Source organism: Schistocerca cancellata, chromosome 1 (genome assembly GCF_023864275.1).
Source record: "Schistocerca cancellata isolate TAMUIC-IGC-003103 chromosome 1, iqSchCanc2.1, whole genome shotgun sequence".
Classification (NCBI taxonomy): domain Eukaryota; kingdom Metazoa; phylum Arthropoda; class Insecta; order Orthoptera; family Acrididae; genus Schistocerca; species Schistocerca cancellata.
Window position 1 is genome coordinate 915583761 of NC_064626.1, and position 25861 is coordinate 915609621.

At 44.1% G+C, this 25861-nt stretch overlaps 2 protein-coding genes across 3 annotated transcripts in view; one reads left to right on the top strand and one right to left on the bottom strand.

Moving 5' to 3' along the window:
* LOC126191305 (uncharacterized) overlaps window positions 1-25861 on the top strand; it is a 532110-nt gene that overhangs the window by 415617 nt on the left and 90632 nt on the right. The window lies entirely within an intron of this gene.
* Window positions 17997-25861, bottom strand: part of LOC126191292 (PAX3- and PAX7-binding protein 1) — a 172640-nt gene continuing 164775 nt past the window's right edge. For both annotated transcript variants that reach the window (XM_049932112.1, XM_049932121.1), the window contains exons 2-3: window positions 19956-22191; window positions 17997-18556 (exon numbers count right to left, since the gene is read on the bottom strand). In XM_049932112.1, the coding sequence (XP_049788069.1) occupies window positions 18251-18556; window positions 19956-22172 (2523 nt within the window). In that variant the 5' untranslated portion in view covers window positions 22173-22191 and the 3' untranslated portion in view covers window positions 17997-18250. The remainder of the gene's footprint in view (window positions 18557-19955; window positions 22192-25861) is intronic.

Below are 25861 nucleotides of genomic sequence, written 5' to 3' on the forward strand. Positions count from 1 at the left end.
GATCCTCGAAACTGCTCTCTCGAAATAACAGTAGTGCACCTCTCCGTGACCCTCAATGCCTGTCTTGCACCGCCTGCCGCCAGTAGAGTTTGTTGAACTCGTTAACGCTTTCGCGCTGATTATGCGTGGAGAAACGCGCTGCTCTTCTTTGGATCTTCCCTATCTCTACTATCATTCCTACATGTTAAGGATCCCACGGTAGACACTGTTTGCAGCAGTCTGTCATCAGTAATGTAGTTTTACAGTAGCGGACTTCTTTTCCTACGTATCCGCAATATGTTATACTTAGGTTCATGGTGAACTGCCAGAGCCTGCATCATACCTCAGTCCCCTACAGAACATTCTGCAAATCGATACTGTCTTTTGGCGTTGCTACTTAGTTATAAACAACCACATCATTTGCGAACAGGCTTAAAGAACATCCGACGCTTTCTACGAGATCATTTACATACACTGTAAACAGTAACGGTCCGGTAACATTTCCGTGAGGTACTCTGGAAGTTAACTTTACATCTGTCGATTTTGTTACGTTAAGAGCGAGTATATCTATAAGGAAGTCTTGAATCTATTCGCAAATCTGCTCCGGAACTTGACAAGCTTGTATTTTTTTTTCACTAAATGGCAGTGTGAGACGGTGTCCATATCTTCATGTGTGCCAACGGGAGGGAATGCTGGGAAATAGTAAAAAAAACATCCAACGTGATATCGCTTCACCTTCTTGTTTATTTCACCGAACCATCTAATCTGTTCAGTCTTACACATCTTCCCAGATAGAGCTGGCAACAGCGCGAGTGAAAGAGAACCTCTCCGTTTCGCTGGCTGAGCACCCCTAGGGATCTCTGAACCTACAATCTTACACTCTCCCCTTCCCTCTCTCTCTCTCTCTCTCTCTCTCTCTCTCTATCTCCCCCATCCTCCCCCTCTCTCTCCCCTTCTACCGTCTCTCTTCCTGTCTGTTTGACCCTCCTTTTCTTAATCGCTTTTTTTAATCTTTCTCTTTCTCATTTTTCTTCTCTCCCTCTACCTTCGCCCTCCACTGTTATTTTTCTTCTCTCCTATCCTGTCACCTAGAACTGCAGGTCAGTCGACCGATATGTGGAGATGGAGAGAAGAGAATTAAATAGAAATCATCCATCAAGTCATCCTGATACAGTTCTTCGCCAGTTCTCAAAACGATTGTCAAAACATTGTCTAGATATCTTCAACGAGCCTACTGTCGAGTCCCTATCACATCTTTGTCCAATTACCTACCGCTGTCCACCTATTTCTTTCTTTCTCTCTCTCTCTTTTTTACGTCATTAGCATCTCAGTCGCTGTTGTGTGTCCAGTTATGAACACAAACACGGGAATAATATCGGAAGGAAACGGCCAAAAACATGTGGGTAAGGTGCTGTAGAAGATGGCGATGGTAGTGGATCAGAAACAGTCCGAAAAACTAGTAAGGGTTTTGCAGGGAAGGCTGTGCAGAGAAATAATAGTTAAGAAAAATATTCGTTACGTTGCGCCATTTCCGAGTTATAGCATTGAAGTTAGCCAATCAGGTTGATGCGCGAGCAAATTCAAGCACTTGCAAGCGCTAAAATTCAACAATGCACAGACATCTGTGGCTGCGTGAGTTACCACTTGATCAAATGTTCATTCCCATTTAAAATGAGCCGTTTTCGGAAGTGATAAATTTAAGCTATGTGAGCAAAAGCTACATTTGTTCGGTTTGAGGGAACCAAGCGAGGTGAGCGAAAGCTACATTCGTTCATTTTGAGGAAACCAAACGAAGAACAAGTTCGGCGACACTTTCTTGGCGGGCTGCTTGAATATGCGAAAGCGACGACCTGATTGGCTAATTTCAATGCCGAACAACTCGAAGACTGTGCAGCGTATCGAATTTTTTCTTAAAATTATCTCTCGGCACGACCTCCCCTGAAACATCCTAACAAGCTTTTCGGACTGTGTCTGACCATCCTGTACGTTACTGAGAAATAGCAGATGGGTGAATTGTAATGTAGATCCCATAAGGTATTTACAGTCGAAAGGTGGAAATGATTTTCTTACGATACAAGTAATAATGGCCGGTACTGTTATCAATAAAAATTTAGGGTGCCGGATCAGCTAACATGAAAACAAGAATGAGTAATAGTTTTTATCTTATTAGAGACTCAGTATGTATGTCAACATAACGATGAAGTAAATATAATTTTGCAGGAATTAGATGAATAACTTCAGAAAAAGAAAGGGATGAGTAACGACGTTATACGCAGACGCTGTAGAACAGTGTGCGATTGTAGACTTGTAAAAACGTATTTTTGCTTTCTCTACTAGAGCTTCGTATGTAAATCACCCAACAATATCTTCTTCCGGTTTGCTTCACAGCTTTTATGAACCTGAAAGCTGCTAAAATTTTAGTTATGCTGCATGCAGTATTGACAATTTATGTCATCATCAGAAAGAGTTTATAATTTAAGATTATGTACGCCACATGTCGTTTATTATAAAATATGTTAATATCTAGTTAGTGCTATGGTACCAAGTGTACTTGGCGTAGGTACGACTTCCTCAACCCCCAACATAACGGAGTGTCCTGCCTTACTTCAGACCTACTTGCTGCCACAGTACTAACTAGACATGTAACATATTTTACAGTACTACACATGAGGTGTACACAGTTTTAAATTATAAAGTCTGTCTCATAATGATATAAACAGTCCAAACTATATGCAGCGTGAGACTTTGGGAACCTTGTGGCGGTGTGTATTACTAATGTCTAAAAAACTTCAGCGAAGCTTTCGTAACTAATAAGTGTGTAAGTCATATGTGATCAAAAACTTGTGAGCACGCTGAAGGCTTATTAGCAGAACAACTAACTACATTCTGAAAGCTGTGCGTTGCACAGCACTACCTTTGCGTCTGTCGTGCGCGTAACTCATAGTGAACGACGGTTTAAAAACATACATTCTTTGACAAACTATTCTGTGGACGAACTGTCATCCCTCAATGGTTGTTGGTGTGATCCTGAAATACTTTCACACACAGGACGATTGTGTGATGATGTTACAAGCTTACAGGGATTATGGCGAAGGGTAACTATATCAATTTGAGGTAAGGAACACTGGTCTGGAAACGATCAGTTCGAAACTCATAAGCGAAAATGGTTCTGATACCTTGGATAATGGACGTCTTCTTTTGCAAGCTCTTTGCGTTCCATAGTTTGGAAGGAAGTGGTATGGAACAAAACAACAAAAAATGGTTCAAATGGCTCTGAGCACTATGGGACTTAACTTCTGAGGTCATCAGTCCCCTAGAACTTAGAACTACTTAAACCTAACTAACCTAAGGACACCACACACATCCATGCCCGAGGCAGTATTCAAAGCTGCGACCGTAGCGGTCGCGAGGTTCCAGGCTGTAGCGCCTAGAACCGCTCGGCCACCCCGGCAGGCACAAAACAACAAAATTAACGTCAAGTAAACATTGGCTCTAAAGTACATACATTAAGAGCTATGAGCTCTTTATCATATTTGCTACAGTGAAACAGGTCTCTTCTAACGGACAAGTGCTGACAGCTTTCAAGGTGCGCACATCCACTGTTTGTTTTAGGTTGGAGCGTAAGTTCGTAGCGTTTAATAAACACAACAGATACACATAACAGAAACTTTAGTCTTGAATAATATCCTTCACTATTTACAAGGGTCTGACAACGCTAGAGTAACTTCTCGATTCCGCGACTGTAGAAATCACGTGATTTTGAGGCGAAGAACTCGTTGAGCAAGATACAGAACTCATGTTCATCCAGAAAGGAAGTTGCTTGAAGGTTGTTCGATAGATAGTGGAAAAGGTGAAAATCTGAGGGCGCAAGATCAGCTGAATAAAATGGGTGCTAATGACTTCCCAACTCAACTCCTGTACAGAGTTTCTTGTCAGTCTAGCAGAATGCGGGAGGGCGTTATCGTGCAGTAGCATCACACTGGCATGGATCATTGCCGATTAATACGTTTAACCGATCTTCATCAAACCCCAAAGGTCTTCCCGGACGTGGAGCGTCGCTCTAATTTAAAAACGATCCTCCTTAAAGCGTGCCGGCCGGAGTGGCCGAGCGATTCTAGGCGCTACAGTCTGGAACCGCGGGACCGCTACGGTCGCAGGTTCGAATCCTGCCTCGGGCATGGATGTGTGTGGTGTCCTTAGGTTAGTTAGGTTTAATTAGTTCTAAGTTCTAGGAGACTGATGACCTCAGAAGAAGTCCCATAGTGCTCAGAGCCATTTGCACCATTTATGAACCTTAAAGCGTAGAAAACCATTTTCTTGTCGTGCTCTGTCCGATGGCGTTATCCCTGTAGACGTCGCAAAAGTTTCTGGGTGCCTCCAGTGCTGTCACTCCTGTCTTGAACTCAAACAGAAGAATACGTCGGAAATGGTGCATTTTTTTTCACTTGGCACTCCATTTTCTAGAGTTCACTATCTGAAAATGGCAATACCTAACTCAAATACCAACAGTGAACTACAAATAAAAAATGACAATCGATAAATAAACCACTAGCAACTGGAATATAAACATACAAAACAAAAACGCTACGAACTTATGCACCAACCTAATACTTGTTAGTCTAAGCTGCTACCGTAGTTAATGTGCTGATGCCCCTTATACACCAGAAATAAGATCTCTTGCAGAACGTTTTGGACAGACGGTGTGTACGAAAGTGTGGAGCTATGAATAGTACTGGAGAGGACAGAATAGGATGACAGAGGGTTATGTAGCACAGAGTACGGTGAGCTAGGCCAATAGCATAAACAAACCAGCGTAAGGTTTAACTAGGTTTTGATCTGTTAAAGAGCCTGCCCAGCAGGGAAGTGCCAGGCCGCCCCCACCGTCGGCCAGCCGTGGCAGGGGGACCGCGGCAGGAGCAGGCTGGCCGCCCATGGCCGCCCAGCCCCCGTCCCGAGGGCTGATGTCTGAGGGCTGGGCGGCGCCCTTCAGAAGGGCGGCCGCGCGCCCGCACGCGCTGCGCCTGTTGTGTGAGCCCGTGTCTGTGTTGTGTGTGTGTCTGTGCGTGCGGGAACGCCGGCAGAGGCCTCGAGCGAGGCTACGCTACCCGGAGCTCCCCTCCTGCCTTACCTTGGTAGCAAACCGGCGAGAACCGCCGCTGCCACCGCCGCCGCCACCGGCTCCGACCCTACCTGTCTAACGGCGAGAGAGCCGTCGCAAAGCGACGCTCCAAATAATATCTGCCGACAGCGCGGCCTGTTTGCTCTGCCCCAGCGCTCGCTGGAGGTCTTCCGCAGGCGGTTGAAGGCCTCGTGTGTCCGTTCGGAGGCAGGCAAAATAAGCTCGGGTGGTGGCCCATCACTCACGTTTCCGGCGACTCTTATGATCAATAGGTAGGATAACGTCAGCAAACGCCCAGAGACGGGGAGAACAGCCTGTAGTTTCAACTCTGCAAACTCCTTAGTACACTGTCAGAGTAGCGGAGTGGGTCTTCTTGTTAGCAGATAACTTGTTTGCAAGCGAACTACCATCTTTGACGACAGAAGTCAGTGGCTTTGCAAGCTGAAAACTAGTTAACGAGAAAACTTGATACTAAAATATTGCCCTTTTCGAAATAGAGCATATCTCTTGTATAGGTTGTTACTTATTTACATGCTCATTAGATTGTTTGAAGATTCAGTTTATAGGATATGTACAGATGATTAGCTTTAACATTAATGACACATTATTTTTTTTAGTCTAGTCATGCAACAACATTTAAAAACAAGTAGGTTTTTTAGCAAGCTGCCAATTTTTATATAGAAATTCGTCAATGGGATAGAAGAAGTTGTCCAGGAGACATGATTGCTTGCGACTTATCAGACACTTTATGTTATGTGACAAAAGATCAAAAGATTTTTGTTGCTGCACATTGAAGTCCCTTCAGAGCCACTGAAAGATTTAATAATTCATAATAAAGTTCATTTCTCCCTCTAGCGTTGTAGGTATGGACATCATTGTTGCTCTCAAATTGTGATGGATTATTTATAACGAATTTCATTAGCGAATATATTGCGTATTGTGAAGCTGCGGTTAAAATGCCTAGCTCTTGAAGATGTACCTACATGACGTCCATTGGTGAGAACTACATATTATTCTTACAGTTCGCTTTTGTGCAATCAATACTTTCTTTGACGTCCATGGAGCAACATATTATTCTTACAGCTCGCTTTTGTGCAATCAATACTTTCTTTCTAAGTGATGAGTTTCCCCAGATCATTATTTCATAAGAAATTATTGAGAGGAAGTACGCAAAATATTGTCGGGAGGTTAATTCGTTTGTTTCCAAGATTAGCAATAATTGTACGAAGAGCAAAAGTAACGCAACTTAATCGTTTGAAAAGCCTGCTAATACAGTTTTTACAGTTCAAGTGTTCATCAATTTGTACGTCCAAAAATTTGGGCATTCTACCCTGTTTACTGTGCTACATCAGTTGTTGGCGTGACTCTACTTGTTGTACAGAACTGAATAAAGTGTGTTTTTTTTTCCTTTTTCTTTTTTCCGAAGCTTAGGGAGTGTCCATTTTCTGAGAACCACTTAGTGATTCCTTGGAAAATATAATTTACCATATCTTTCGTTGCTTTCTGTCTAATGTGATTTATTATAACACTAGTATCGTCTGTAAACAGTACCAATTCTGCTTGTTAAATGTTAAATGGAAGGTTATTCAAATCTGTAAGAAACAGGAATGGACCCAAAATAGGACCCTGCTGGACTCCCTTTGTGGTTTCTTCCCAGTCATTCAAATTTTCTACCCTTTCCTATACTGCTCGTATTACTCAGCACAACCTTTTTCATTCTGTTTGTTAAACATTATTCAAACCAGTTGTGTGTAAAGCCATTAGTCCCATAAAAATTGAGCTTTTGTAAGAGAGTAACATGCTTTACCCGTTATTTCTATTTACGCTTCGTAGTTACCTAATTTCAAGCTCAATTGACTTTTACAAGCGAACACACCAAAACGAAATTATTCATACTGCAGTGACTGCTCCATTTGGTGTTATGTCATTGTTACACAGTAACAGCAGCTTGAGGTTTAGTTAGTTCTTGTGTTCGCTTTACGCGTTACTCAGATTTACAGGTCTGAACTTATTATGCTGTTCTTGCAATTAGTACAGAGTCTAGTTTGATGCGTTTCTCGATTTTGTTATCTTTTTTGTGTAAGCCTCTTCATCTCTGTATGGATATTGTACACAACGTCTACTTCAATCTGTTTATTGTTTTCAAGACTTAGTCACCATCTACACTTTTTATCCTCCCCTCTCCATCACCACCACATACATTAACCCTTGCCTCCATTACCAAATCAACTGTCCCTCTGTACGTACCATGAAGTGCCCTCTATCAACTTATCCCTCATGTTGGTGTAGATGTGCCATGCAGCTTTTTTCCCCTAAATTCTGTTCATCAACTCTCAATTACTTCATCTTGCCACCATCTATGCATGATTATCTTTATGCCTATTCATTTACCTCGACATACAGTTTTGCTGTTGGAATACTGACAGATTTGGGAGTCTCTCCGATAATTTTCACGTACCTCTTAACATCGTTCGAATTTCCAGACTGTGTATGTTTTAGCTGTTTCTCATTTTGCTATACACATTGTTACAGCGTTTCTTTTACGTCTCTTGAGACCGACTTTTTACTGTAGGCAGAAAAGCTGATGCTCATTCCCAACTAGTATCTAAGCTTTGTGTTTGTTTCCCATTAACTGACAATGAATTTCATCGTTTCCTTCTCTCACGGTAAATTCCCATCTTCGACTGTTTTAATATCGCAGCTAAGAAAAATTGACCTACAGACGGCCCTAAACATGTGAATGTACTCATAATGTTCGTGATGCTGTTTTCCCGTAATTTGAAATACAAGGAGGAAACTCGCGCATGCACCCCAAGAAATTTGAGATTTTACGACATTGTGAAACTGACATACGGTAGATAACTTTTCTTCCAGCTTACGTTCTTCATTTTCGGTATAGTAAGATACTATTATATATTTATATATATTATTTTTTGTGAAAAAATTTCAAGTGTATTATTTCCGCATATCATATACACAACTCAGTCAATTTTCCGAACATTGCATTTTACTCACATGCGTCAGTAAATATCTCTGTTTTTCTGGTATCAGAACTACTTGAATCAAACGGCGCCGTGTTATATAATTCATACGCAGTCATCTCTAAATCGCGGTATTGATGTAAACAACTTTTTGAGAGGTGATAGTGAGTTTACAGGCACTAGCATAGTTGTGCATGGTTATCCTCAAATGATTGTCAGAATAAATAAATACATACATAGCGCGCAGCTAGATCTCACTGCTACGCAACAGAAATTCTAGATGCAAATCACTGTAGTATGTGTCAAAAATGGAGGTGACGTAACCGGTTTTGTTTCGCCGCCTGTACCCATCCATCAAACTGCATCATTAAGAGTACGTTGCCAGAACTGGTCGGCGTTACGTCGGTTTACTGTGTAAAGTTGAGATCAAAATGACCTAGTTCATGAATGACAAGGAGTTGCGTTTGGTGTAAAGTAGCTATAAATAACGACATACTTGCTGTATAGTTTTGCGCTTGAACAGATATGTGCGATCGGAAATGTAGCGCTCCATGCTGCATGTGGTAAGAGCTGTTTCCTCACATTCAACACAGAACCAATTATATGTTTGGTTTCTACACCCTCATAGTACTAGCTTTTGATTTTCATTGTTTCTTTGTGACAGAAGGGAATGGCAGGGAAAAATTAGCAGAAACCAGTATTATTTCTGTACATTATACACATCTTTTGTCTTATGAAAAGAAAGATTAGTTTTTGGGGTTGCGTTTGTCTCGTCATACGTAATAGTATCGGATTTGACGCTGGAAATTATCCAGCTATTGTCAATGCGAGCGGTGACTGACTTTTGAATGAAATTCGAGGTTTTTTATTTCCCAGGTCGCATGATAAACGCTAGATACAGGTGGAGAACAGAAGAAAATGAGCTGTTCATAAAACAGTCCGAAGTATGGGTTAATTGACTATTCTGAATGTACTTAGTCGCTTCTTCTGTTCCACTTCTAGAATATTTCATAGCAAGCGCTCTACGGAAGACTAGTTCAGACCGTCTTTCGCAGCTTGTCGCAAGTTTCCATTCAGCTGTTTCACTTGCCTGAAACTGAATGATATTTAATTAATATTTAATTATTTAATATTAACACACTGCTTAAAAAACAGATCCCTGAGCACTGTTCCAAAACGGAAGCGATGTTATCACATATAAGACAGTAATAAAATAATTGCAGCTGCGCTCAAACTTGAAAAATAGATAGAAAAAATACAGTTAACGTACAGGACTCAAATATATTTCGGGATAACCTAGTTGTCTTTCTCGGCGAGTTGACACTTTGCTTGAAGATGATGGGAGTGACACTGATCGAAACGTCGCGCTGTTTAAACGAACTCACTGGACTTGAAACACGAGAGCTTTACATTGTACCATCTGACCACCCGGCGTTGCCCGGCTATGCGTTTATCCAACTGTAATAGACGATCTCCTTCCCCTTCTCTCTGTCATCTCCTCGCATCTCTCTGTCCACCTCCTCTTCCTCTCTCTCTCTGTCCGCTTCCTCCTCAATACTTCCTACGTCCATCTCCTCATCCCTCTCTCTCTCTCTCTATTCATCTCCCACTTTTCCCTTTCTTTGTCAATTTCCCCCCCCCTCTCTCCTCTATCCGTCCATCTCCTCCTCCCCGTATCTCTGTACTCATATCTTGCTTCCCACTCTCTGCCTGTTCTTCTCGTCCTCCCTCCTCCTCTCTCCACGTTATCATCCCCACCCAAATATTAGATTGCTGGTTCTTGCATCTATAGTATTTCTTTCCAGACAGTATATAATTCGTGTACAAGTTTGGTTGAAATTTATCCAAAGGTTTTGGAGGAGCTTTTCACACTCGGTTTTGCCGGCATACGCACATACCGCATATATTTCAAATATATTTAACACATACTTCATATGCATCTCCAGCGCATTTCTCCCTGCAGCTTCGTTCTCAAGCAGCTCAATGTTTATGACGTCGTATCTCCTGAGCTATGCGTCGTACAACAATATACTTTTGTAGATACGTTCAGAGGCATATGTTGATACTGTCTGCGAAATGGGTTGAGAATAGAGTTAGTAACAAATACGTAATACATTTAAACGCCATGCATGATGCGGCAGTTTCTCATGCATCCCATTTTTATGACGTCATATCTCCTGAAGGATGTGTAGCACAATGATATAATTATGCAAGTACATTCAGTAGTGTACATGAAAACTGTATGCAAAATCTATCGTGAATATAGTCCCCAGGAAAGAAGTAATAAATTAAAACGTCATGCCTGATGCGGCAGTTCTACTGCGGTACTTGAACAGCGAATATGTAGTAAGCGATAAACCTTTTCCCTTTTATTAATTTGTGGTGGATACCAGCGAGAAAAAGTTTCATAAAGGTTTGAAATTATGTGGAAAGTTTGTTGCAATTCACTAAGTGCCCTCACTATCAAATACTGGAAAAATAAAGTCTGGGTGTTCACGCGTCGTAGGCTACATTTGTTTTTCACTTCCACCCCCACGCCTTTGATGGGTAAGTGGTTCTTACCACCACAGCGATTCTATCCAGACAGTAAGTGGTATGTGTACCAACTTTGGTTGAAATCCGTTGTTTAGGAGGACATGTGGAAAGAACATACATAGATACATGCATACATTCATATACAAGTACTAACATCCATTTTTATAATATGTTTGGACTATACGATATTATAACAGGCGCCGGCCACTGTGGCCGAGTGGTTCTAGGCGCTTCAGTCCGCAACCGCGCTGCTGCTACAGTCGCAGGTTCGAATACTGCCTCGGGCAAGGACGTGTGTGATATCCTTAGGTTAGTTAGGTTTAAGTGGTTCTAAGTCTAGGGGACTGATGACCTCAGATGTTAAGTCCCATAGTGCTTAGAGCCATTTGAACTATTTTTTATAATAGGCATTTAAGACTTTTTGTTACCTTCTGGTGTCTAAGTTCGCTTGCTAATAGCTTCAAAACTGCCCATATACTGTCTCTTAAGATGCTGGATTCGTTAAGTCTGAGAAATGAAACTGAATTAGAAATAAACCTCCCGGCCTGTAAAAGATATTCCACTTCGTACATGAAGAAACAAACATGCTTTACTGAAGGAAGAAGGGAAACCTTTCAGTTGAAAAAATTAGACGAAAATGCCAAAGGACTCTCATGAAGCACTATAGGGTAAGCATAGGAAAATTCGGTAGGAAGCCCTGTTGAGAGATTCGCTGATCCATCAAGCTCCGGTAATGATTCTGCTGCTTAGTTCCAAGTGTTATACTCCTGTGCCCCCCCCCCCCTATTCCCGCCACGAAAAATAGCAAATTAGTTACAGTCTCTTGCGGAAGCACACTATTATGTTAGTCATTAATAAAATGTAAAATACGGAGCAGGCTGCTTAATTCAGAGATGATTGTAGAAATAAGAGTAGAAACGAAGTTAACGAGCAGTGGTCTCACGGGACTTCAGACGAAAAAGAATAGTGTTACCACCTACGTATTTTCGCACGTTACTCTTCCCACTGCAAGAATACTACATCTGCAAATAGCTACTGGATGCGGAACGCTGCTAGGCTCCGGGTATATCATCACATCCACTCAACGTGATGTAAATATAATCGCGGTCGTTTCATGAACAAGGGTCTGTTGCATGAAGTTTGCTGCCGTTTTACTCGCGGTGGAAAGGACTTGGCAGCTTCACTTGGAAAACGCTCTGCGCAATCTGAAGCGGGTCCTTAATTTCCAGCACAATTTCCGATTTGATAACAGCCATCGTAGACAAACGAAAAAAATTATACTTGGAACATCCGTATGCCATAAATATATGGTGTGTATGTAATTGATGTAAGAGAGAAGCTTATAAAACACTTGTAAACCGAGTATTGAGTATTGACCAGTAGTCTGGGACACTTGCAAAGCTGGATTAATAGAAGAGAGAGAAAATCCAATGAAAAGCGACAAGTTTCCTAATATGTTCGTTAGTGACCGAGAGAGCGTTACGGAGATGCTCAATAAACGCCAAGGGTACACGTTACAAGAGAGGCATCGTGTATTACGAAGACGTTTGCCGTTGAAATTGCGAGAGCATATGTTCCCAGAACTGTCACTATACATACATCTTGTGAAATGACAACGACGTGAAATTCAGAGAAATTAGAGCTCATTCGGAGGTTTATCGATAGTCATTCTTCCCACTCACCATCCGTGAATAGAACAGGGGAGGGAGGAAGCTGACAGTGGCATCACAAGTACCCTCCACCGCGCACCTTGAGTGGACTTGCGCAGTGTAGATATAGATGTATAACAATACCGGAGAGCTGGGCTTTCGAACCCGCAGAGTGGCGAGGATACACGATTTTGTATCAATTCTTTGTTAGACTCCGAGTTCAAAGGTGGGATTCGATACCTGATGGTCACATTATTTTGTTCAGGGCTCCAGAAATACTTTCTGGCAAGTAGAATGCGAGTTCAGATCAGAAGGCACAAGTAGGGCTTTGTTCTGGACATTGCTCGTACACATTTCAACGCGGCGAAAAATAAACAAATGCGGTGACCGACTTGAAACAAAACAAGGGAATAGCGGCAAGCGTGCGGTTTCCGTCGATCACCTTGAGGCCGGAGCGTTCACCCCGGCGTGGCGAGGCGAGGCGCAGCCACGCCATCCCCTCCACCGCGACACACACACACACACACACACACACACACACACACACACGTTCGCACGCTCTTTGCATTCTACGGGGCCAGAGACGCCGGACGGCTTCCTCAAGAATGTCGTCCTTCAGGTCATCCGATACGCGTGCGTCTGGCGCGCCAGACGCACCGCGAAATTCTGTTTTGTTTTTTTCCTCGTCCTTTTAAAATTTCTTGTAGCGCTACACTAATTTCACCCTCGCTGGTAATACTCATAGCGCAGCCTTCTACACAGCTGCGCGGTTGCGTTTTAACACTTTGTTATTATTTATTTGTCAAATAACTCGGTAATGTTGACGTCGACATTCAGTGGACGCTTCAGCTTTCCAAATGTTACAGTCAACAAAACTTTCTCAAGTTGTGAAGAAATTACAAAGTCTGGAACACGTTATTAAATGTTGTATGCATTTTAGGCTGTTTCAAATGCTACTTCTACATCTACATACAGCATACAGTATTCCGCAAGCCAACGTATGGTGCGTGGCGGATGGTCCCTTGTACCACTACTAGTAATTTCCTTTCCTGTTCCACTCGCAGACAGAGCGAGCAAGAAACAACCGTCCATATGCCTCCGTAGGAGCCCCAATTTCTCTTATCTTCGTAGTTTTTACGCGAAATGTGCGTTGGCGGGAGTAGAAACATTCTGCAGTCAGCGTTTAACGCCGATTCTCTAAATTTTCTTAACAGCGTTCCTCGAAAATACGTCGCCTTTCCTCCTGGGATTCCCATTTGAGTCCCCAAAACATTCCAGTAATACTCGCGTGCTGATCGAACCTACCGGTACCAAACCTAGCAGGTGGGGATCCCAAACACCTAAACAGTCCTCAGGAATGGGTTACACTATTGTCCTATATGCGGCCTTCTTTGCAGATAACACAGACTTTCCTAAACTTCTCTCAAAAAACCGGAAGTCGACCATTCGCTTTCCCTACAACAGTCTTTACATGCTCCTTCCATTTCGTACCGCTTTGCAAACGATACCCGTAAGCATTTAATTGACGTGACTGTGACAAGCAGCAGACTACTGTGTTCGAACCTTACGGGATTGTTTTTCCAACTTGTCTGCATTAACTTACATTTTTCTGCATTTAGAGCTAGCTGCAGTTCATCACACCATCTACAAATTGTGTCAAGTCCTCTTGTATCCTCCAAAAGTCACTCAACGATGACACCTTTTCGAACACCACAGCAATATCAGCAAACGGCCGCAGATTGCTGCTAACCCTGTCCGGAATATCATTTACACCCTTCTCCCTGACGAACACTCGCCGTCGAGGACTACGTATTGGGTCTATTACTTAAGAAGTCTTCGAGCCATTTACATGTATGGGAATCTACTCCGTACCCTCGTACCTTCGTTAATAGTCTGCGGTGGGGCACCGCTTCAAACTATTTTCGGTAATGTAGGAATATGGAATCTGTCTGTTGCCCTTCTTCCATGGTTCGAACGGTATCAGGTGAGGAAAGGGCAAGCTGTTTCTGTTTTCTTCAAGACCTCGTGTCACAGGATAATGAGAGAACTGCTTCAGACAAATATTTTCTATAGTGTTTGATTCCGTTCAAATTTATTTTCGTTTATTTTGAAGGTAGATTAACCTATCTTCTGACTCTTCCGCAATATTCCTCATATGTTAAATATCAACACTTCATCAACACTCAATTACGTTCTCAATATTCCTGTTCAGTGACCACAGATATACAGGTACAGATTTATTACGCTGCAAGTCTAATTCCAATGATTCTAAGTAAATTATTGATTAAATTCATTCTTGCACTCTACGTAAAGACACCTTACATGTATAGTAGTAGACTTGGAAAGCGCACTATTAATATAAATGAGGACTTCACAGCACTGCAACAGTCGTTCGATCGAGCAGATCACTCGATTTATGACGTCCTTTTTATTCCTAATATGTGCATCGTTTAGGTTTCATGGTTTCATGAACCCCCGGTGTCTCACAAACACCGATACTGTCGATTTCATCATCTCACCCATTTTTATGAACATCAACACTCATTTGAACGATTCTTTTATCGGAATGATGTGGCACCAGTCAGTTAACAGGATATGCAGTATATAGATGGTTAGCGTTAACTTTAACGAACACATTTTTTAGTCCTACTCATCAACTATACATAAAAACAAGTACTTTTCGACGCCATCAGGTTTTAAATAGAAATTCGTTCATGGAATAACAGGAGTAGTCCAGGGGAAATTATTTTAGGTTAGATTTAAAACTTGATTTACTGCCTGTCGGACATTTTATGTTATTGGAAAAACAATAAAAAAATTGTTGCTATATATTAAACTCATTTCTAAGCCAAGACAGCTTTAAAAATGGGCAACAAAGGTAATTTTCGCCTCTACTGTTGTAGGTATGGACGTCACTGTTGTTCCGAAATTCATTTACAAGAAAAGAGCATTGTGAATTAATTAATTTTCGGTATTAGGGGGAAGATGCTTTAGTGTTTCATAACGATAAGGCCCAATACTCAAAACTAATTTATTCAAAATGACACCGCCTGTGGAAGACTCCGAATTTGTAAAACTGCATTGGTTTAAAAATGCCCTTTTTAGAAGCTCATTCTTGATTTCTAAATTCACAATATTTCTTACTAGAAAATTAATATATGGTTTTACTTACGCTTTCTTACAGTTTAGCGATGATGCATTTTAATTTGAAAAAAGTCGCAAATATTTTCCTGTTTGACGTAGAATCCAGTGACCTGATCTTTGGCGTCCTTGGTACTTTGGAGTCAAGGTCACTATACCCGTTTCATGTTATAGCCCATTTCATGTTATAGCCGCCACTATGGCCTACCCATACTTTTCCGATTTCTCTGTCTTGTCTCCAGCTGTTCGTACCGAGCGGATGGCACAGTGTTTAGGACACGGGATTCGCACTCGGGGCAACACTGACTCAGATCCCCCTTGTAACCACTCATACTTCAACTGAAGAGGCAGTGCTAAGATCCTTAGCAATATATATGTTCGTGCATTGTGATTTATCAAAAACAAAAGTATTGGGAAAATAGTTGCAGAAAAAGGAGTTTGTTGTATGAACAAAGTTAACTTCTTCTGTGAGCAACAGTTAAGATCTCCGGCTGCGTTTACGAGCTAGCCGTCAGTTTTCGTCGTAAATACTGGGCTTTGCAGAATTCTAGTTTAACTTACGGAAAACATCTGTTCACAATTACGAAAGTGCAATTTAATTTGAGACACTCAAAAGCTTTTACAAAATACAATGAACGCTAATTCTGATTTTGTTACAGCTTCTTCCATAGAACTGTTTAAGTGTGTTACATAGCGATTACACGCAGGATACGTAACTTTACCTTATAGTGACAAATTAATTTAAAAAGCTAAATAATAGAAGACTGTACCACTCTTGTGCCGTTCTCCTTATAGGATACCAGAGATACGCTCGCGTTAGAAATAACTGGCGTGATTAAATTAACGCACGTGCAACAACGGAGACGGAATTCCGTCCGGTCAACGAAATTTTGGTTTCCCTAAATTTCTTATGGTGAACTCAGGGCTAGTTCCTTTGAGGCCTACGTCTTATCTCCGTGCTTCCCCAGTACGAGCTTGGGCTCCGTCTACAATGACCTCATCGTCGACGGGAAGCTGAACTCAGTTCTTCCTTTCTGATGATGATGATTGTTGCTGTTCGACAGGATCAAACTGCATGGTTCCTCCCTCCGCTCTGTGACTGAATAACCAAACGTAGTCTATGATGCCGAAGAAATACATGTCTGCTTTCTATTCCAAGAGACCAGTGGTGGTGGCGATGCTGGAGCTGATTTTCGTATGTGGTGTTATTATTGTTGTACTCGTACCACAGTTATGGAGTACGAGGGACTGAGGCCTGGCTGGTGCCCGCTCTGGGTCGAAACTGCGGTCGACCCTCCACGCTCATCTGGCCAGGTCCTGGTCATTCGCTCTGTGTGCACATTGTACGTACTTGTGCCGCTATTAGCCCATCTCCTCCTTCCCCCTTTATTTGTCTGTCTCCTCAGCGTTCCCGCCTGTCCACGCGTTCTCCCTCTCTTTCTCTGTTCAACTTCTCCATCCTCTCTCTCTCTCTCTCTCTCTCTCTCTCTCTCTCTCTCTCTCCCCTCCGTCTTAGCCCATCCCCTCCGTCTTAGCCCATCCCCTCCTCTCCCCCTCTATTTCCCCATACCACTCTCTCTCTCTCTCTCTCTCTCTCTCTCTCTCTCTCTCACTCTCTGTCCACCTCCTTCCATATCTGTGTCCACTCTCCCTCCCCCCCTCTCTCTGTCCATCCCTTCCTCCCCTAGTTCTCTCTCCGGGTTATAATCCTCACCCCAGTAGGAGGTTGCTGATTCTTACCCCCACAGTATTTCTTACAGCTAGTAAGCACTAGGTGTACCAGATTTGGTTAGAAAGGATCCAGGGGTATAGGGGGAGTTTTTTTTATCTGCAGCTTTGTCCGCAAACGCACATGTCACATATATTCAATATATCTTACACGAGTTTTTACACATATTTAACCTGAAGCTTAGCAAATTTCGCACTGCAGTTTCGTTTTCACGCAGCTCAATGTTTATGACGTCGTATCTCTTGAACTGTGTGTCGTACAATGATGTAATGTTGTAGGTACATTCAGTGTTGCATGTGGATACTGTCAGGGAAATGTGTGTGTGGCGAATAGAGTTCTTAACAAAGAAGTAATAAAAATAAACGTCACACTTGATGCAGCAGTTTTAATGCTTGAATAGAGGATATGCACTAAGCGATAAAGTTTCTCAGCAAGACAATGTTTCGTAAAAGTTTCGAATTATGTATAAAGTTTGTTGAAAGTCACGAAGTGCTTTGATACTCAAATACTGGATGAAAAAAGTCTGTGTATGGGCGCGTCGTGGGCTACACTTCTTTTCCACCCCCACTCTTTCGTAGATAGATGGTTCTTACCCCTATATAGTAAATGTTGTATGTACCAAGTTCGGCTGAAATGGGTCCAGCGCTTTAGGAGCAGATATGGAACATAAATATGTACATTTTTATAATTTGTATGGATACGATGTTATATATTGTTATATCATGTGTATTATATAGCGTCAAATGAAAATGAAATTTTGTTGGTCTCTCTACGGTATCAAAAACGACTTTGGGGCAGGTTCTAATGAATTCTACTACGGCATCTGGCAAGACATGAAATCTGAAAGCAAGGTATCGCTACAAGATGTCAAAACTGCACTTTATTTCAAGTAATAATAATAATAATTACAGGTTTACACACATAAAAGCTGTAACAACAACGGTAGATCTCCTTGCCCGCTTTCTCGCCCCCAAAATTAACCAATATTAATACTGTACCAGAATGTGATTAAGCAATCCGCTATCTCCCCAACCTGTACATTCCACACCCGCTGTACTATTGTGAGTTGAGCTACTGGAGTGAAACGAAACCAAAAGGGCGCCGCAAGCGCATCGGCTCAGGCGTCGGCAGCGGCGGCGGTGGCGACGACGGAGAGGGGCGCGGGCTGGAACTGGCGCAGGATGTTGGCGATGATCTCGAGCGGCTCGCGCGCCGCCGCGGCCGGCTCGTCCTGCAGGCGCAGCGCCGTGGCGCGCACCTGCTGCACGAACATCTGCAGCGGCGGCCGCTCGCCCTCCTCGTGGAACCAGGCGCGCGGGAACGTCGCCACGATGGAGGCGCTTTTGCGCGCCGCGTCTGCCGGCGTGCACGCGCGCAGCGCCGTCAGCAGGTACCGGTTCAGCAGCATCGTCACCGACACCTCCTGCCGGCAAAACACAGACAAAGGGGAGTGGCGGAGACTGCGGAAAGCTGCGTGGCAGAGGCTCGAGACACGTCAGCTGTGCTGCTAATACAAAGAGAGAGGGGGGGCTGAAAGAGGAACGAAACTGGGAGGTTTCTCGCACAGGCGCAGAAATTAGGCTGTCAGGAGTATCTGACTGCAAGCAAAGTCGAAAAAGAAGAGGGAGACATACAAAAATTATAAAAATCGTGGTGATCAGTGGCTCAGTTAGCCATCTGGATGACAGGTTATCACAGAATTTATTTTCATATGCATATTATTAAAAAGTTAATACACTAAGTCCGTTGTTAGCTCCCAACTTCCAGATTAATGGAAAATGAAAAACTGATGAAGCACTTCCAATCAACCCATTTTTTATTTTTTTCCATTTCTTCAATAAATATATGAACAATTATAGTCGTTTCTCATGTTGAACCTCTGAATGAGAAATTCACTAGTTGTTTCAACAAAATTATGCATTTCTCTCAGTTGGATTTCTCATACAAGTAGCGACTATTCATGTATCTGTTACTGGAGCGCCTAACCAAATACTAATTAATGTATGACAGCTGGGGCCCGTACCCAGTGCGCCATTCCCTTGGAGGCACATTGTGGGAAGAGCTAAAAAAAAAAAAATCAGGAAGGGTAACGGAAGAGGGGAAGAGTGAGGGAGCGAAGTAGGAGGGACAGAGAAAGGGAGAGGAGGAGAGGAAGGAGGAGGAGGAGGAGGAGAGGAAGGAGGAGGAGAGGAAAAAGAAGGGAAAACAGAAGGAGGAGGAGGAGATGAAGGACAGGGAAAAGGGGAGACAGGAGGAGGAGGAGACGAAGAATGGGGAATGGGGAGAAAGGAAGAAGAAGATGACGATAATGAAGAAGAAGAAGAAGAAGAAGAAGAAAAATGGAGGAGGAGGGCAAGAAGAAGAAGAATACAAGGAACATGACGGGCAAAGATTGAAGAACACTGAACTCGGAAGGCAGCGAGGATGTATGAAGGAGAAGCATGAATAGCACAAGACGTATGTCCTCGTAAGGAGACCGCGCCCGTGTCGTATTTTTAGCTACTAGATGGGACCACTCTAGTTTCATTGCGTTAACCACCTGGCGTAACGAAACTGTAAAGTATATACGGGATGTTTCGTTTGTTATTTTGTCTGTTACAGCTTTCCATTGATCAACAACGAAAAGGTCTTTCTTTATCGTTGCAAGCAATGCGACTATAGGTTGTCTGTGTAACATCTGACTGACACTATATTACGATTGATTAACTGTAAATGCAGGGATGAACATTGCTTAATATCTCGCCGCAATAAAAACGTTTCCATGGAGACCTTTGTAAATAATTTTACTGTACAGTCATATGATGATGATGATGATCAATTACCTGCAGCACTCGTTCCCCAAGAATGCCGTGCCACGTGAGTGCGTTCCTCAGCAGCTTGAGCGCTGACCCGAACTGCCGCTGGAAAAAAGGTGTCCACGCCTCAGCGTAGACGCCGCGAGACACGTTGGGTGGCACCAACGGGATAAACACGTCGTTGGCCACCGCAGACTTCATCTTGTCGAGGGCGGTCTGCAGCAGCTGCTGCAGCGGCTTGCTGTCCTCGGTCAGTGACGGGTACGCCCGCAGCAGTTTGCGGAGCAAACCTACCAAGCGCAACGTCTGCGAAGTTGACAGCGGGTCCCAGGCGGCCTCCACCAGCGCGCGCAGCTTCGGCACTATCACGCGCTCCATCACTTTGGGCACCAGCTGCGCGTCCGGGTCCTCCCTCAGGGACATCTCCGTTTCCGACTCGGTGAGGCCGTACAGCAGCAGCGTCGCGTACCATTCGTACTGCTCCATCTCGACCGTGGTCTCTTGCAGCGGGTTCCACGTCAGCATCCTGAGCCGGATCACAGGGTCGAAGATTTTGGGCAGGCACAGGCTGACATAGGCCTCCCGGTAGTCGTCCGGATGGACGGAGCGCCAGTCCTCGAAGCGCGACTTGATGCTGCGCAGAGAGGAGAACTCCTCGACGACGTCGTCGAGGACGAGGTCGGCGTCGGACTCGATGGTGGCGAGCTTGCGCCTGAAGGCGGCCGCCTCCAGCTCGGTGACCTCGTCGTCGCTGGACATGCCGTCGACGTGCGCGGCCGCGGCGGCCGGGGTGCGCGCCCTGCGGCGGCGCGCGCGGCGGCCCTCGCGCTCCGCCGCCCTGCGCGTGCGCGCCTCGTCCTCGGGGCCGGCGCGCTTCACGTTCCTCGCGGCCGACGCCACCTCGTCGCACTCGTCGCGGATGTCCTGCCGGCGGCGCTCCATCAGCAACTCGGCGCGGCCCCGCAGCACCTCCAGGAAGCGCTGCTCCAGGTTCGATATGATGAACACCTTCTCGTCCAGGCACTCGATCAGGTTCAGCACGTAGTAATGCAGCTTCTGGTAGAACTGCAGTCTGTTGACCAAGTCGGGCCGCTCCCTTTCGCACGACTCGCGATTCTTCTCGTTCATCTCTATCTGCTCGCAAGTCTGCTGAAGGAGCTGATTGTCCACGTCGTGCTGCTGCTTCATCTGCGCCAATCTCTCGCGCAACCTGTTGACTACTGTCTCCGGGGGCTCTATCGGCGGTGGGAACGGTGAAGCCGTGTAATCGCCAGACTCCGCAGACATGTTAGACACTTCGGTGCCCACGAATCTTTCACTGGCCATTGGCATATACGGCTGTGCGTAATACATGCTCGCCATTGTCGTTTCGGACCGCATAGCCTCTATCTGACCTCTGGATACTCCTTTCTTCAGCTGCTGAGATTCCCATTCGTCGTCGTCTTCTTTGTTTCCCGGATTCTCCCTAGCTGCCGTGAATACTTCCAACCTGTTCTCTTTCTCCGAAACTTGAGTCTTTACTTCCATTTTGATTCTCTCCTCATCGCTCGTGTCGTTGTCGTCAGAGAGCTTCAGTTTCGAGGAACTAGACTCTGTGGTCGCCACGGGAATGAAGTCTTCTCCCATCTGCCTGGCTAGCTGGCGCCGCTTCCTCGCCGCATGAATAGCAGCTGCGTCGGGTATTTTCCCGCATTGCAGCAACAGCTTGACGTTGTCCGCGTCTGGAAACTTAGACCTCTCTCTCTCGCGTTCCTCTTCCTCCTCCTCCTCTTCTGAACTAATATCGCAGAAGGCCATTTCCGCTTCGCGACCACTTAGGATCACAGGCTTGTGAGTCTGTTTAACAACTATTTTGAGTTCGTTGGCGTCACCCGGTATGACGGTCTCTGTCGCATCTGTTGTGTCTGGTTTCTCCTCCGTTTCTTGCTTCTTCCCTTCCTTTTTCTTTTTCCTTTCGTTATTCAGCATCCTGCTCAGTTTTTTACTCTGTGACGACTTCTTCACTTGGAACACTTCTTCGCCCTCGTTGAGGTCTTCCTCGAAGCTGAGGACGCTGGGGTTGTGTTTGGCCTGCTTCTTCTCCTTCTTCTTGGTAGGTTTCGCCTCCACAGGCACCACTGGAGGCGATGGTTCCTGCTCTGTGCTGGTCCCAGGAGCTGGGGTAGTTTCACTCTCGTCAGCATTCTCGTCGGTGCCGAATACTCGACGGCTGATATTCTTCTTCGGCTTCTTGAAGAGCGCCATTTTCGTATTTCAATTGTACCTGCAACAGAGAAATACAACAGTCCGATTAAGAGCGAATAACAATTCAGGAGATGTCGTCATGCCACGCTTCTAGTGTCGTCGTTTCGTGAATCTCATAAAATCTCTATCTACTACTAAAGGATAGTGTCAATGATCGTCGTAATTCAAGAACTAGTGCATTTGACTGCAACATAAAGAACACATGTGCGATATGCACAAGACTAGTGTGAGTCCAAGCAAACAAGTAAAAATAAAATTCTAGTGTTTCTGTAACTCTAACTGGAAAGAATTAAAGCTGCAAGAACGTTACTTCGGGGCTATATCGACAGCATTTCGCTACTTACATCCTGGGTATTATACATTAAACTATTTGATATTGTGTTAATCACACCCACAACGACTCCCTGATTTATCGCCGGTAACATCAGTCTGTCTTCCGCAGAGTAATTGACTCAGCTAAGAAAGAGATATATCGCTTCAGGACATTATACATCCAGGCTTTGAAAGGAAACACTTATACGTTTAGCATAACAAACAAATTAACATCTCGGACATTACTGTGTCACAGAACTATTTAGGGACAGGTTTCTTACACCAAAATATGAAAAATGTACAGTAAGCATGGGCTCTAAAATGCATACATTAAGACCTGTCACCACTTGTTCAGTAGAAGAGATGGGTTACATACTACCGAAGATGAACAAGTAATAGTTCATAGATCTTAAAGTGTGCACTTTAGAGCCCACGACCACTACATATTTTTCCTTGTTTTGGTGTAAGGAACCTATCCCTAAAACTTTTCGGTGTTTTTTTAAGGACAGCCTGTATAATTTCACTCGCTCTCCGTAATAGCTTGAACCAAGCGAGGTGGCGCAGTGGTTAACACACTGGCCTTGCATTCGGGAGGACAACGATTCAAACTCGCGTCCGCCCATTCTGATTAAGGTTTTCCGTGATTTCCCTAAATAGCTCCAGGCAAATACCGGTATGTTTCCTTGATACAATTCCAGCTTGGGCTCTGTCTCTAATGACCTCGACGTCGGCGGGGTTAAACCCAATCTTCATTCCATAATAGCTTGAATCGACGATTGGATACAAAAACATGGAGGTCATCGCAAATATCTGAAAGCTACTCTATTAAGTAGCTGCAGATAAGCCAAGAGATCACAAGACCATTGTTGTGTTACTGAGCAAATAAGTAAACAGTACAAAGAGAAGAGGCACAAGTTTCTTCATAGATCAGTAAGGATGCCTCCACAAATTAGCCAATATATAAACTGAGAGGCCACATGACACGGGAAAATTTATCTCATTTTAAGATGTGCCGTGCAGGATACCCGAATGAACGGCTAGATGTTGCCTACGGCACGAATATAGACACGTTACTCCTATAGGTACAGGTACGTAGCGATCACTGCAGTACCTTTGACGTAACGGCCTTCGATTCTAGGATTATGATCGGTCACGGGTCATAACATATCGCAATTACACAAGAAAAGGAGTTTACGAAGTCAACATTGTTCATCGTCATAAGTAACGCAGATAAGTATTTCCATCCGCTTAAAATGCTTCACAGGACGCTGTGGTGGTGTCAGAAACCGGCATCTACCAGGAATGTACGGAGACAAATGCACCGCCATATCCAGCGGCCGACAGACTCTTGCCACAGGGCCATCCCGACATCTGGTCACTCACAGTATTTAGATTTGACAAATAAATCGACTTAGTTGTTGGAGCGAGTAAGAAATCATTTGTCAGCCTGCAAAACTGTCGAGTTAACTATTGATCCAGACTGTCTTCCGTTGGTAAAGTCACGTTCTTTGTATTTCTCACAATAATGGTAAGACGGACATCGTTAATGATTTACCAGACCCATTCGTCTCGAATATTTAGAGACACGATACACAGCGAAACTTCAAAGAGCGCTTCAAGACTGCGACTCTGGAGAGGTGCCTGTGACTGGAGAGTGCTGCGGCTGGAGCGCCCCGTTCTGCAGACGTCCAGCACATTTCCTTCCACGTGCTGGCGTGGGAAGCGGTGTCGGTTGCCGCCTGACTCACCAGCGGAACACGCGCCGACCACGCTGGCCTTTCCACACGCGCCCGCCTCCTCTTGCTTAGTCCAGCTTCAGCGGACTGTTGCTCCCAGGGAAGGAGGCGGGGCGCGTGCCACCGTCTTACATTGTTTGAGCAAAGTCTTCGCGGGAAACGCACGAACTCTCCAGCCTGCTCTGGGGCTGTATGTGGTTGCTCTGGGGCTGTATGTGGTGACAATTCAGCCACTTGTTGGCGATCTTTTGTTCTCGCTGGCGTGGCAGCGTCCGAGTCTTAATTGGTGTCCTGCTCACAATTCCGTACTCCAGTAGTTTATAAGGTCATGAAAGGCTAATGAGATAAACCCTGCTCCGAACAATACTCTATTTTTGATTTTTGTGAACCATAAATATGCACCTACAATGAATTTGTAGCAATTCTGTAGATAGCTCGTACATTTATTACACTAGTCTTTTTAGTTCGTTGCCTGGCTTTACTTGATGTTATGAAAGTTTACAATCTCTTCTCCGTCTCCGTGATTGAATGATCAGCGTACTGGACAACGGTCTAATAGAGCTAGGTGATAGATACGGAACTTTCAATGTTCCCGTAAGGCGGATGATCGGCAGGAAAATGTGTAGGACGATGGCACCACAGAGTTTAGTTTACAGCTTCTAACTAGGCGGTATCAATAACCCAGTCACTGAATAAAAAGAACTTTACGGACAACAGAATGGAACCATCGATTTAAAAAAATATGACATTTCAACATTTCTGGTTCACATGGCTCAGAGCACTATGGGACTTAACTTCTAAGGTCATCAGTCCCCCAGAACTTTGAACTACTTAAACCTAACTAACATAAGGACATCACACACATCCATGCCCGAGGCAGGATTCGAACCTGCGACCGTAGCGGTCGCGCGGTTCCAGACTGTAGCGCCTACAACCGCTCGGCCAAACATTTCTGGCACAACTTCGCTAGTCTTCCTAGCGGTGAGTAAATGAAACGGTACCATAATGAAAATGGGTGTTGGTGATTATTTTGGCTCACTTGTGCTAATTAATTTCTCACACTCTATTACGCCGATTAATAGTGCACAATATCAGAGAACAAAAGCGAACGAAACAACCAGTGAGATGAAAACTAAACTAAGTTTCTCTAACATAGAATACACTTTAAAGCTGCGACGATATCATTTATCACTAAATCTGCGTGAAGAAATACTTTAAAACCAAGGCCGGGAAAGAAAGTTCAGACTGTGCTGGAACGCTTGCTCACATTGGGGAGAGAACGAGGAAAGAAATAGCTGTGGTTTCGTTCAAGCAGCCATCACGCCATTAATTTGAGGTGATGTAGAGAGACGACAAACAGCCAAATCACGATAACCAGACGAGCATTTTTGGTTGCCTCTCTCATCAGAGGGCCGGTGCCACGTAATTGGGTATCAGCTCTGGATACCAGCACAAGAATGAGCTGTAGAAAGTGTGACGATTACAAAAATCCATAATAGCTTGAGTCGACGATTGGATACAGAAACATGAAGACCATCACAAATATCAGAAAGCATCTCTATTAAGTAGATGCATCGTAGCTGCAGATGAGCCGAAAGATCACAAAACCAGTGTGGTGTTAATGAGCAAATAAACAAACAG